General features: G+C 40.6%; 1 protein-coding gene across 1 annotated transcript in view; it reads left to right on the top strand.

Annotated features, from left to right (window-relative positions):
* Positions 1–12,034, top strand: part of TGS1 (trimethylguanosine synthase 1) — a 30,925-nt gene that overhangs the window by 14,060 nt on the left and 4,831 nt on the right. The window contains exons 10-14 of the mRNA XM_075270517.1: positions 5–437; positions 1,137–1,304; positions 5,123–5,266; positions 8,214–8,420; positions 9,508–9,596. Of these exons, the coding sequence (XP_075126618.1) occupies positions 5–437; positions 1,137–1,304; positions 5,123–5,266; positions 8,214–8,420; positions 9,508–9,596 (1,041 nt within the window). The remainder of the gene's footprint in view (positions 1–4; positions 438–1,136; positions 1,305–5,122; positions 5,267–8,213; positions 8,421–9,507; positions 9,597–12,034) is intronic.

Here is a 12,034-nt window from a genome sequence, read left to right as displayed (position 1 = left end):
ACAGGTACAGAGATTTTTAAAAGTTGCTGGTGTACATACTGGCGATTCCTTAAATACAAAGGATTCACCGCCAAAGATGGAAGATTCCCTCAGCACCTCAGATTCTGAAGATCTGGATCATTCCAATGTTAGTGAGCCATCTCCATGCAAGAAGTCTGACGATAAAGAAGATTTTGAAGAGAAAGATCGTGCTGATCTAAATGAACCATCTGAATTACTAGATCAGATTATTACATCACAGTCTAATATGATGGATAGTCCTAGTCAAAGCAATGGGATGAGCGCTACGTTACCTTCTAACGCCATCTGGTGTTCAGACCATGCAACTAGCACACTACAAGAAATAGATAATAACACAGACACGACAGACACACGACAGCTGGTCCCTCTTGAAATTCCAGACTATCTGCAGGTTGGAGTGGAAGAGAATAATAATGGTTTGTAGTGTATTTATTTAGTAAACTAATTATTTTATAATTATGTCCCAGTTGCCCACATGGATGCCCACATGCTTGGGTCATTGGTGGCATACAGACTATATGTAAGTGCTCACTAATAGTTAAAGCCTTCTGGGATAAATGGGTTTGCACAGCTTTAAAAATTCAGCGCAGATGGTTTGTATAAAATAGTATTAGTTACTGGTATAGTCCCTGTCTGTAGATAACAGGAGCGGCTTGGCCTTCAGAGCCATCTTATCTCCCCTCTCCCTGATTTACATGATGTCACACATCATCTGCCTCTCATCTCCAATGGGGAATGGATTTAGAAGGGGAAAAAAGCCAAATCTATCAGGAGATCAGCGACATTTGCATAATATGCTGTATACATATTGTACTTGGTGACAGGTCCTCTTTAAAAAAAAATCATATTTTGGTATGAAAAAATGAGAAAAACACCATATTCCACTTTTTTTGTACATTTAATGGTAATGCAAAAGTAAAAATGGCAATAATTTCTATTTATCACCAAAAAGAGACTTTAAAAATCGTTTGTATGACAAAATGGTTCTGCTTTTAAAAGTCTATGCCCTAAAAAAAGCAGAGGAAATGTGGCCAGGTCATGAAGTGGTTAATGACTTGAAAATTTGTAAACCTGGATATGTGACTGTACGCTAATAGAAGATCTCATGTGCTCAGCTCCCTATAGTAAAGTTGGAGACAAGTGCAAGAAAAAAAGGAAGAAGCCAAAAAGGAAGGCTCCAACCCTGCCCCCAGAAATTGCTGCGGATCCCCACCTGGCCAAGTACTGGGCTCAGCGCTACAGGCTCTTCTCTCGCTTTGATGAAGGGATTAAACTTGATGAAGGTAGGTTAGGCTGTAAGATTTATATAAGAAACATTTAAATATATATATATATATATAATATGTTATTTTTTACTAGATTTTATTTGCTTTTTCCATCATTTCACAAACCTAGTTTATTATTATAACACAGGTCAAATGGTGGGTACAAATGTCCAGTCACATAAGATATCTGTATTATACAGATCATAGGACCAGAGCAGTGTATTAGAGAAATATTTTTATGTTTTGAGAAAAATGGGAACCAAAATGTTTTATTTTAATTTTTTTTTTGACTTTTAATGTCTTAGAGGTGGTGAAATGTTCTATGATGTAGTGTACGACATAGTGAATTCAAAAATCAAAGAACGTCACGTAGTCTGTGTACGTTTTGAGGAAAGCTGTCCTGATCTCACAGGAAGGGAAGTTCCCTTATCAGCTATATTGGATGATGAACAGATATCCCACTTTTTTCTGAGACCACTGTAAGGTCTCATTCACATGTGAAACTCAGTCCCTGTTTTAGCCGAATATGCCAGGAGAGGGACTCCTAACTTCATAGATAACTGTATTGTTAGGAGTCCCTGCCTTCCAGCTTACGCTATGCAGTTGCCCTAACCCTATCAGGTATTGTCCATCATATGGCAATGATATGACAACTACAGTTTTGTTTTGTTTTTGTTTTTTGTTTTTTATGTAGATTGTGAGCCCCACATAGAGCTCACAATGTACATTTTTCAGTATGTCTTTTTTTGGAATATGGGATGGAAATCCATGCAAACACGGGGAGAACATACAAACTCCTTGCAGATGGTTTTATGCCCTTGGCGGGATTTGAACACCAGGACTCCAGCGCTGCAAGGATGCAGTGCTAACCACTGAGCCACCGTGTGGCCCCCATGACAACTACAGTTTTTGACCATGAATATATAATGTCCGTGTGAATTTTTTAAATACCCACTTAAAATAGTAGTAGAGTTCAGTCAAGGCTACATTGAAAGTTCATGGAGGTAATTCTGTGCTTTTGTAGCAAACTTGCCTTTTAAATCAATATAACTTTTTATTATAAGTTTAATAATTCCATGTTGTATGTATTCACTTCTGCAAGCAATACATTTCTAGAAATCCTACATGTCACATCCATCCTCAGTCCCATATGCAGATTGACAAAGTCCCACCTAACCAGATGTTGCTGCATTGTGTGCAGATGGGCTACCTTTTGCATTAACAAAGATTTTTTTACAGGCTGTATTAGTCCTCTCCTCTTTACATATTAGATGCCCTGGACAATGTGGTATTTTATTATTTATGAAATCTGTCCACCCTTTCAAAAGATACGGCCCGCTGAAGATAATACATAAACTAGCTCTTATTCACCAGGTGGGCGGGGGCCCTTTATTTACAACTAGAAGAACAAAAGGGTTCCGCCCAGTTGGTGAATTAGAGCTCCTTTACATGTAACCTTCCAGGGGCCATATTTTGTGGATGGGATAGAAAATAAAAACGGCAAATTGTGGCAACCGATCCTCTTTAAAGGGATCCTATCACTCAGGCATGATTTTTTCTAAGTACCATGTCGGAATAGCCTTAAGAAAGGCTATTCTTCTCCTACCTTTCGTCGTCTTCTCCGCGTTGCTGTTCGCCTACAATCCCAGTTCTTGTCGGTATGCTTACGAGCTCTCTTGCAGCACTGGGGGCGTCCCCAATGCTGCGAGAGAACTCTCCAGCACTGCCTCCTCTTCTTCAGCAGCGTCACCTTCAGCCTTTTCTTCCGGCAGTGGCTTGTAACTTCTAAGGCCTCGGGGCTTGGGCAGAGCAGACTGCGCATGCCCACAGGCCACGAGAAAAGGGCTGTTTGCACAGTATTGGAAGCGGCCATTTTCTTGAGGAGACGAATAGCCTTTCTTAAGGTTAGTCCGACTTGCTACTTAGAAAAAATCATGCCTGAGTGATAGGATCCCTTTAAAGAAGTCTTGCAGCAACACTTGGGATGTAAGCAAAACCAAAAACATTTCTTCCAAAGGGAAGCCGTCTTTTCACTTTGGCAGAGATTTCCCAAGTGATGTTGAAAGTCTTGGAATTGATTTCTATAGTTCTTGTCTTCCATTGGAGAGTACTAGACTTCCTTTTTCCAGCAAGGAGAACTCGCCTTTTCTCAAAATTCTTATGTGCAGTTTTTTAAGTCTTTCTATGTGGCAATCTCTGCAAGGACATACTAATAAAAATCAGGGTGTTCGTAACGCTCTATAAGCCTTGTACTTGTGAGTTTTATTGGAATGTAATGAGCTTTCATGCTCCATCTTTTGCAGAGCTACATGGAAAAAGCACAAGCTAATGCAAGAAGACAATAATCAACCAATATATATAAAAAATATATCAAATATTTTATTACACATTAAATAGCAGATTATAATTAAAAACAATAATGTACAGCAGGGCAGATGGATTTTAGCCAAAGACATACACACATAGACACATAGAATAAAGAAAGTGGGTACTTATGCTAGACCATGTAAAATGAGTAAAGGTGAGTATAGTAGCATAGAATAACACTTGTATAAATACAGCAAGGCTACAATAGTGCCAACCATAGAATACTGTTGGCAACAAACACCCCTCCAAAAGAGTGTCCCTATAGATGTATAGCTGTATACTTGTATACTGATATTTTGTAATTATAGCATAAATAGCTAAGGACATATAGGAGGAGATAAATATAATGTATAAAGTGTGAAATAAACTACATAGATATTGCTCCCATCAATAAGGAATATAGATTACATATGTAGTTACACTACAATGCAGCCAAAGCTGTGTGCATACAAAATACAAATAGCTACCATAAGGCAATCAGCCAAATACCTGAAGTCATGTCTCCAAATAAAGGTCAGCTAGCAGCCACGGTAAAATACTAACAGATAGGTAGACGGACCACCCCTACGCGTTTCGCCACTACTGTAGCTTCCTCCTGAGGAATACTAACAGATAGGTAGACGGACCACCCCTACGCGTTTCGCCACTACTGTGGCTTCCTCCTGAGGAATACTAACAGATAGGTAGACGGACCACCCCTACGCGTTTCGCCACTACTGTGGCTTCCTCCTGAGGAAGCCACAGTAGTGGCGAAACGCGTAGGGGTGGTCCGTCTACCTATCTGTTAGTATTTTACCGTGGCTGCTAGCTGACCTTTATTTGGAGACATGACTTCAGGTATTTGGCTGATTGCCTTATGGTAGCTATTTGTATTTTGTATGCACACAGCTTTGGCTGCATTGTAGTGTAACTACATATGTAATCTATATTCCTTATTGATGGGAGCAATATCTATGTAGTTTACTTCACACTTTATACATTATATTTATCTCCTCCTATATGTCCTTAGCTATTTATGCTATAATTACAAAATATCAGTATACAAGTATACAGCTATACATCTATAGGGACACTCTTTTGGAGGGGTGTTTGTTGCCAACAGTATTCTATGGTTGGCACTATTGTAGCCTTGCTGTATTTATACAAGTGTTATTCTATGCTACTATACTCACCTTTACTCATTTTACATGGTCTAGCATAAGTACCCACTTTCTTTATTCTATGTGTCTATGTGTGTATGTCTTTGGCTAAAATCCATCTGCCCTGCTGTACATTATTGTTTTTAATTATAATCTGCTATTTAATGTGTAATAAAATATTTGATATATTTTTTATATATATATTGGTTGATTATTGTCTTCTTGCATTAGCTTGTGCTTTTTCCATGTAGTACTGTGAAGTTTTTTTCGGGCTATATTTTTTGTAAGAGTGTTATGTGAGGTTTCTATGTATATAACCATCTTTTGCAGAGGGCTGGTTTTCTGTTACCCCTGAGAAGATTGCAGAACACATTGCGCATCGTGTGAGGCAGAGCATCAATGGAGCCATTGTAGTGGATGCCTTCTGTGGTGTCGGTGGGAATGCCATTCAGTTTGCCTTAGCAGGAATGCACGGTGAGTTTTAGACCAAATTGTAAAAAAAAAAAAACCAAGCCATAATAAATAATGAAGAGGCCGTATAATACCTTTAAAGATCTTATATTACATGATGACTGATTTTATGCTATTGCAATTTTTTTTTCTTTTTGGGCTGTATTTTATGACTCTGTTCACACTAGTGCTAACTGAGGACATCAGAAGAACCACACTGAAAGCAATGTGCCTATTGACTAAAATGTTTCTTTTCCCTTTTTTTTTTTTTTTCAAAAATTCTCCTTTCTATATAGAAAAGCGGAATATGTATAGATCCTTCTGCAGTTTTGTACAGTATTTGGGATTTATTCCCCGCATGCAGCTGGTGAATGGAAATGTTCTTGCATATAAAGTATGGGAGATCTTCTCTAGGCATTGAACAGGTTGTAAAATGATTCGCCTGTCCAGGGGTTGTGTCTGGGACTGGAGCTCAGCTCTACTGATGGCAATAAATTTGGGATTCAATACCAAGCACAACCTGTGGACAAGTGTGGCACTGTTTTCAGAACAAAGTCACCATGCTCTTAATATCCTGGACAATGCCTTTAAGATATAAGGTAGATCATCTCTGAAAACAACTGAGAAGGGAAATGTTCTTTAAGGAATTACAAGAGCTCTAGAACAAGTGTACCAGTTTAAACTTAACCCATTAGTGACTGCTGTATAGATTTTCTGCCTTTCTTCCCCAAAAGGCAGAGGCGGTCAGTCAAATGTGCGGGGGCAGTACTGGGTGGAGTTTTCAGCAAGGAGGCATTGATGTGAATGGAGCCCCTCCAAGCTCTGAAGTGCCCCGGTTGCCTTTGATATACCCTGGTAGGGAATGCCTTGTTAAAGAGGTGGTGCAGGACCTTGAAAACATGGCTGCTTTCTTCTTCTCAGTAATTGATATCACGTTCATTGGTCACATGCGGTAGCTCAGTCTCATTCATTTCAATCAGATGGAGCTATGGCACTGCCATGTGTCTAATGGACATGATGTCACTTCCCAAGAAGAAGAAAGCAGCCATGTTTTGGAGTCCTGCATAACCTCCTTTAAGGGAATACCCCACTTGAGATCTTTTCTGTTTGCTAAGCCTGCTGTGGAGGTATACTGGGCTAGCCACATAAATCATCGGCGTTGGCATACAATGGTTTCCCTATATCACCTTGTCATGCATTTTTAAGAATAGCAAAGGAGCCGTCACCTCGTCTGTATCAGGACATACTTGTATTCTCTATGAAATTAATATTCTGCATTCTTATTTTCATGACTTTGTATTGCGTTGTTCTTGTGTTATTCTGCCTGAATAGTTAGAAATAAATTGACAACTAGGTGTTACCTTCTCCCTGTCAGAGGGGAGTGACCCCAAACAATGATACACTCTGCACAGATTAAACACCCCCAAATGGTGACACCTGGTGGTCAGTTTATTGATTAATATTCAGGAGGAATAACAGGCGAATGACACAACACAGAGCTATGACAAAAGATGATCCTGAATTATTTCATGGGAAATAAAAGGATTTCCTAAAATAAACATGTCAGCAGAGGGGACAAGTTCAGATTAAAGCATGCACACATTTTGGTAAGCGTTATACTATTTGTAATAGACTTTTTATAATTTTTTTTCTTTTTACGCTTCACTCTATTGGCGTCTGGGAAAAGGATTTTTGCCATCCATTCCTTTTGCATAAATGCTCATACATCGGTCAGACTAGTTTAGTATTCTTATTCAAGAGTTAAATATTGATGACTTATCCCTAGATCTGACGCCCAAGACCCTCAGAACAGCTGCTCAAAGCTGTGCTTGGGTGAGTGTTGCTTCCTCTTCAGGGGCCAAGTGATGTCACATTCATCTGTCACATGACCTATTTGCAGCTCAGTCCCATTCAAGTGAATAGAATTGAGCTGCAATACCAGACACAGCCGCTAGTCAGTGTACGATGCTGTGTATAGTAAATGGGGATAAGGCTGCCATCTCTTCAAACAGCTGATCTGTGAGAGTCTGGGATCAGGCCAGATATTCATGGCCTATCCTAGGGACAGGTTTTTAATATTTATCTCATGGAAAACCCCATTTAAAGAGGACCTTTCATATCCTCTGGGCACATGTGGTGTGATGTACCACTAGAAATTCAGCTCACTTTCGGCTTTTCCATTCTGTGCCCCTGGTGAAGAACTATTGGTGCTGGTACCGTAGCTCTTCAGTGTCAGAAGGGCGTTTCTTACAGTCAGTCAGGAACACCCTTCCTCACAGCAGCGCCCATTGCCCTGTACTCTGAGAGGGGGCGTTCCTTACCGCCCAGCCATTATACTGAGCGGTGAGGAACCATGTAACCATAGATGGTTACTTGGCAGTGTTCCTCACCACTCAGCGTCATCCCTGGGCGGTAAGGAACACTCCCCCTCTCACAGTACAGGGCAATAGGCGCTACTGTGAGGAAGGGTGTTCCTGAATGACTGTCAGAAATGCCTTTCTGACACTGAAGAGCTACGGTAACGGCACCAATAGTTCTTCACCAGGGGCACAGAACGGGAAAGCCAATTTGAATTCAGCGCACTGTCTGCTTTCTAGCTGTGTATTACACCGCATGTACCCAGAGGGCATGAAAGGTCCTCTTTAATAATACAGGCATAAAAACATCATACAGGGTTACAATACTGTGTAAACAATGACAGGACATGGTGTACAAGACTATGACCCTATGACCTGGGTATAGCCAGAAGGCAGAGCAAGAAATACACCTACCAATGGTATATCATCATAATAATAGTAGTAAGGATTAGTCAGTAATATATATATATATATATATATATATATTCTATGCAGTTCAGGGCTCGCAGTCTGTAGTATGATCTCTTCAGGTAATTTTATTGTTCTCTTTTGGGTTGTCAGATGTATGTGTGGTTTATGTTCATTTTCTCTTGCCTTTGCCCCTTTTTTGGCAGTCATCGCTGTGGACATTGACCCTGTGAAGCTGGACCTTGCTTACAACAATGCAGTGGTGTACGGAGTAGCAGATCGTATCGAGTTAATCCGTGCCGACTTCATGTGCATCGCTCGTGATTTGAAGGCAGATGCGGTTTTTCTCAGTCCTCCATGGGGTGGCCCTGACTACGTGAGCGCTGAGACTTTTGATATCAAGACAATGATGTCTCCTGATGGATATCCTTTATAAGCAGGATAAGAAATGTTAGATAGTAGACGGGCACGCGGTACATCTGTATGCTGCTGGCACAGGTTTTGTTTTAGTACATTGCCTTGGAGTTTGTTCTTGTGGATATATTAGGACAACAGGGTATGTTACAAAGGGATGTACACTAAAAAACCGGTGTAGGAGTGGGAGATCTTTGGTGAATTCCCTGAATTGCACCAAAGATGTGCCACTTTGTCCCTTTCTACCCTTCTCACCACTTTTTATGACCGTGAGCAGAATAAGCTGGGGATCCAAATGGGATGAGGCAAGGACATCTTGCTCTCTTAGACTAAGGGTAAGTTCACACAGCAGAAATGGAAGAGGAGCTTGAGGTAGACTTCCACCTCAAATTCCTCTTCCATTTGCTCCCCTCCAGGATCCTGTGGTGGTAAGCTGAAGCAGAGATTTTGACTTTCCTCCTCTTGTTGGGTTCAGGTGAATGAGCCTAATCCGAGAAGTGGCTCATCCTGCAGACTCTGCAGCTGAATTAGATGTGGAATCTGTGGCAGGTTCGAGCAGGACGCTTATTTTTATCAGCGTCCTACTTCGATCTGGGTCTCCAATTGAAAACAATGGAAGGCAGAATCTGTGCCGAACGTGGTGCTGATTTCCACCATATGAACAAGCCCTTTCAGCTGAATAGGGAAATCTACATCTAAATCTATATTCTTAAAACATAAGTGCAAATGGAAAGGGCCGAACATTTCTGCAGACATCTGCATTATGTGATGTGAAATTTTCTGACCGCATAATTCTGTTGTAAAAGTGAGTGAGATTGGTTTCTGTATAACCCATAGACTTCTATATATATGTCCTTGGCTGAACTAAACAAGGTCCACTTACTATAACCATTCTCCACTGCGGCCTTTACATATAGTAATAGGTAGGTGTCCCACTGCTAGAATGTAGCAGAGGTGATGGCAATCTATATCCAAAGGTATTTCTTGCTATAAAATTATTAGAACTGTAACCCTGAAATGGATGTTCCATAGTCCAGGTATGGCGAGGCGACAAAGGTCATAGTTTACGTTCATAATTTCCTTAACTTTCTATTACCTTTGAAATTTTTCAGCTTTCCCAACAAATTACAAAAAATATTATTTATTTTGTACCACGTAATACAGATGTGGAACAGGTAAGAATATCCCTTTCTTCATCTCATTGATTATTACATGTATTGATCTGAGTTTTTTGTTTTTCTATGGTTACTCACATTTACTGACCGTAAACTAGACAGTATGAAAATGCAATAGAATTATTATAGCGGCTAATACTGAAAGTTGAACTGGTTATCTAGTCTAAGTTTACACCACATCGCCGTGCCAGAGTTTTACTTCAATATTTTGGTGTAGTTTGGCACAATTAAGCCACACCTACTTCTATTGAAGGCATGCCCCATTCACATGAAGCCACACCGCTTCCCAGTACGGTGGAAAGATTTGGTCAACATAGAGATACACAAAACGATGCGGTAATTTGCTACAGATTTTGGAATGTTTTATACCGAGCTCGAGTTGCTGGCACAATAGTCAATTTATCCCAATGTGTACCTGAAATTAAGATCTACTCCTGTCTTCAGATGAGATTATTTCTTAGCTTTTGCTCTAAAATTTCACAGTCACATAAAGGCTGATTTATCAAGACTATATAATGAGATGTAATGTATGTCCTCACTCAGTAGTTAATATACTGAGCTGGACCTAGCCTGATGAAATACTATTAAAATAAAATTTTATTGGTTATCTTTAAAATAAAGGGCTAAAAGCCATCTATAAATGTCTGTCTACTCCAGGCAAATCCATAGAGTATACGTGATCGCTATGTCTGGGCCTAGCTAAAGACTGTGCTGTATCATGTCTCCAGCACTAACAGACTGCACTAGACACTCCAGATCACTACCCCTGAATGGAATACAATTCCATCCATTCAGGGGGTACTGCGCCTGTAACAGAGCACTGTAAAATGGCGGACCGAGCATGTACAGTCGGCTCTGCCCGAAGTTGTAGAGCAGCCTGCGCATGTGCAATGTTTCATCTTGGTATAGCGTAGCGTCAGATGCCTACACAAGGCAGAAGGTCAGGAACAGATTAAGAGGGGAGTGAGCAGAATTAACTAAAGGGTGGGGCAACACGGTGGCTCAGTGGTTAGCACCGCAGCCTTACAGCACTGGAGTCTTGTGTTCAAATCCTGCCAAGGACAACATCTGCAAGGAGTTTGTATGTTTTTCCGTGTTTGCTTCCGTGTTTGCGTGGATTTCCTCCCATACTCCAAAGACATACTGATGGGGGAAATGTGCATTGTGAGCCCTATATAGGGCTCACAATCTATATTAAAAAAAAAAAAGAATTAAGTAAAGGGCAGTGAAAGGCTATGATGCGGGTGTGCTTGGCGCACAGGGGAAACGCTCCCTGAGCGTAATTTGCATATCGCAATAAACAGATTTTTACAGAGACAGCGGGGAGAAGAAGAGAATGAAAGGAAGGAGTAGTATAGCCTTCTAAAGACTATTCCAACATGCCTTTAGTTCAAAAGGTGATTTTCTGATGATGGAATCCCTTTAAATACCCTCCTTCCTCTCGTGTGGTACAATCCATGCAATTTCACAATATAAAACCTGCTGAAGCATTTATGGGTAACACCTAAATCTCCATAGACCGAAGTCAAAGAGTGTGTCACTAGAGCCTGAATCACAAGTGCCCCAGTCTAATATATAGAGATAGAAGCAGCAAGAAAAAGAACTCTGAGCGACTGACACATGCAATACCATGATGGAGTTCATAGGAAACTGGTTTTGGGTGAGGGTGCCTCTTTAAATAGCTCTAGATGTATTGAATGGTGCCTTTGTGAGATGCTGTACTTTCCCTAAGAATACCTGTTACAGTACAACATGTGATAGATAGAACATGACACGTTTGTTACATATGTTACATGGATCCCTGTGAAAGTGCAGTTTGCGTTCACATCCTATAACATGCCTGCCTATCTGTAATGTAAGCCTGACCTAACACTTGAGATCCTCTATCCTGGGAGGAAGTGGTGTATGTGTTACATATGTGCTCTGCGGCACGCCTGTGTGCTGGGACAATGCGCTGAAGAGGAACAAAGTTCAGTCAGTTGTGCGGGAAATGTACAGACTGCTGCGAATGTGATAGAGTAATTGAGTAATGTATACTTTCCATAAGTGTAGTGCATGTAAAGGGCAGGTCACTTCCAGGAGTAAAGGTTGCCACTTATGTATTACGTTTGACATGATCTTTCTGTTCTGTGAACGTCCTGTTTGTGATCACGGTTTCATCCCATTAGGTTTACAGGGTGATTCTCACTGAGTTGTATGCAGGGCGAATCCTGTAACATGTAGTTTATTTGCTTGTAGGAGTCTGAGAGCCTGAGAATCCAAATAATGTGCAGAGAACAGGAACAATTTTGCTCTTTTTACCTCCTTTGATCATTCAAAAAGGAACCTTTTTTGGAACCTTTTTCATGAATGTGATCTTGTTTTTTTGGGTCATATGTAGCATGCACATTTCCCCTGTAACAGTGGCTAACACCCAGATAGACTTGTTAGATTGCTGC

Source organism: Leptodactylus fuscus, chromosome 4, assembly GCF_031893055.1.
Source record: "Leptodactylus fuscus isolate aLepFus1 chromosome 4, aLepFus1.hap2, whole genome shotgun sequence".
Taxonomy (NCBI): Eukaryota; Metazoa; Chordata; class Amphibia; order Anura; family Leptodactylidae; genus Leptodactylus; species Leptodactylus fuscus.
Note: the sequence above shows the minus strand (reverse complement) of the source record. Positions and strands in the feature narration are given on the sequence as shown.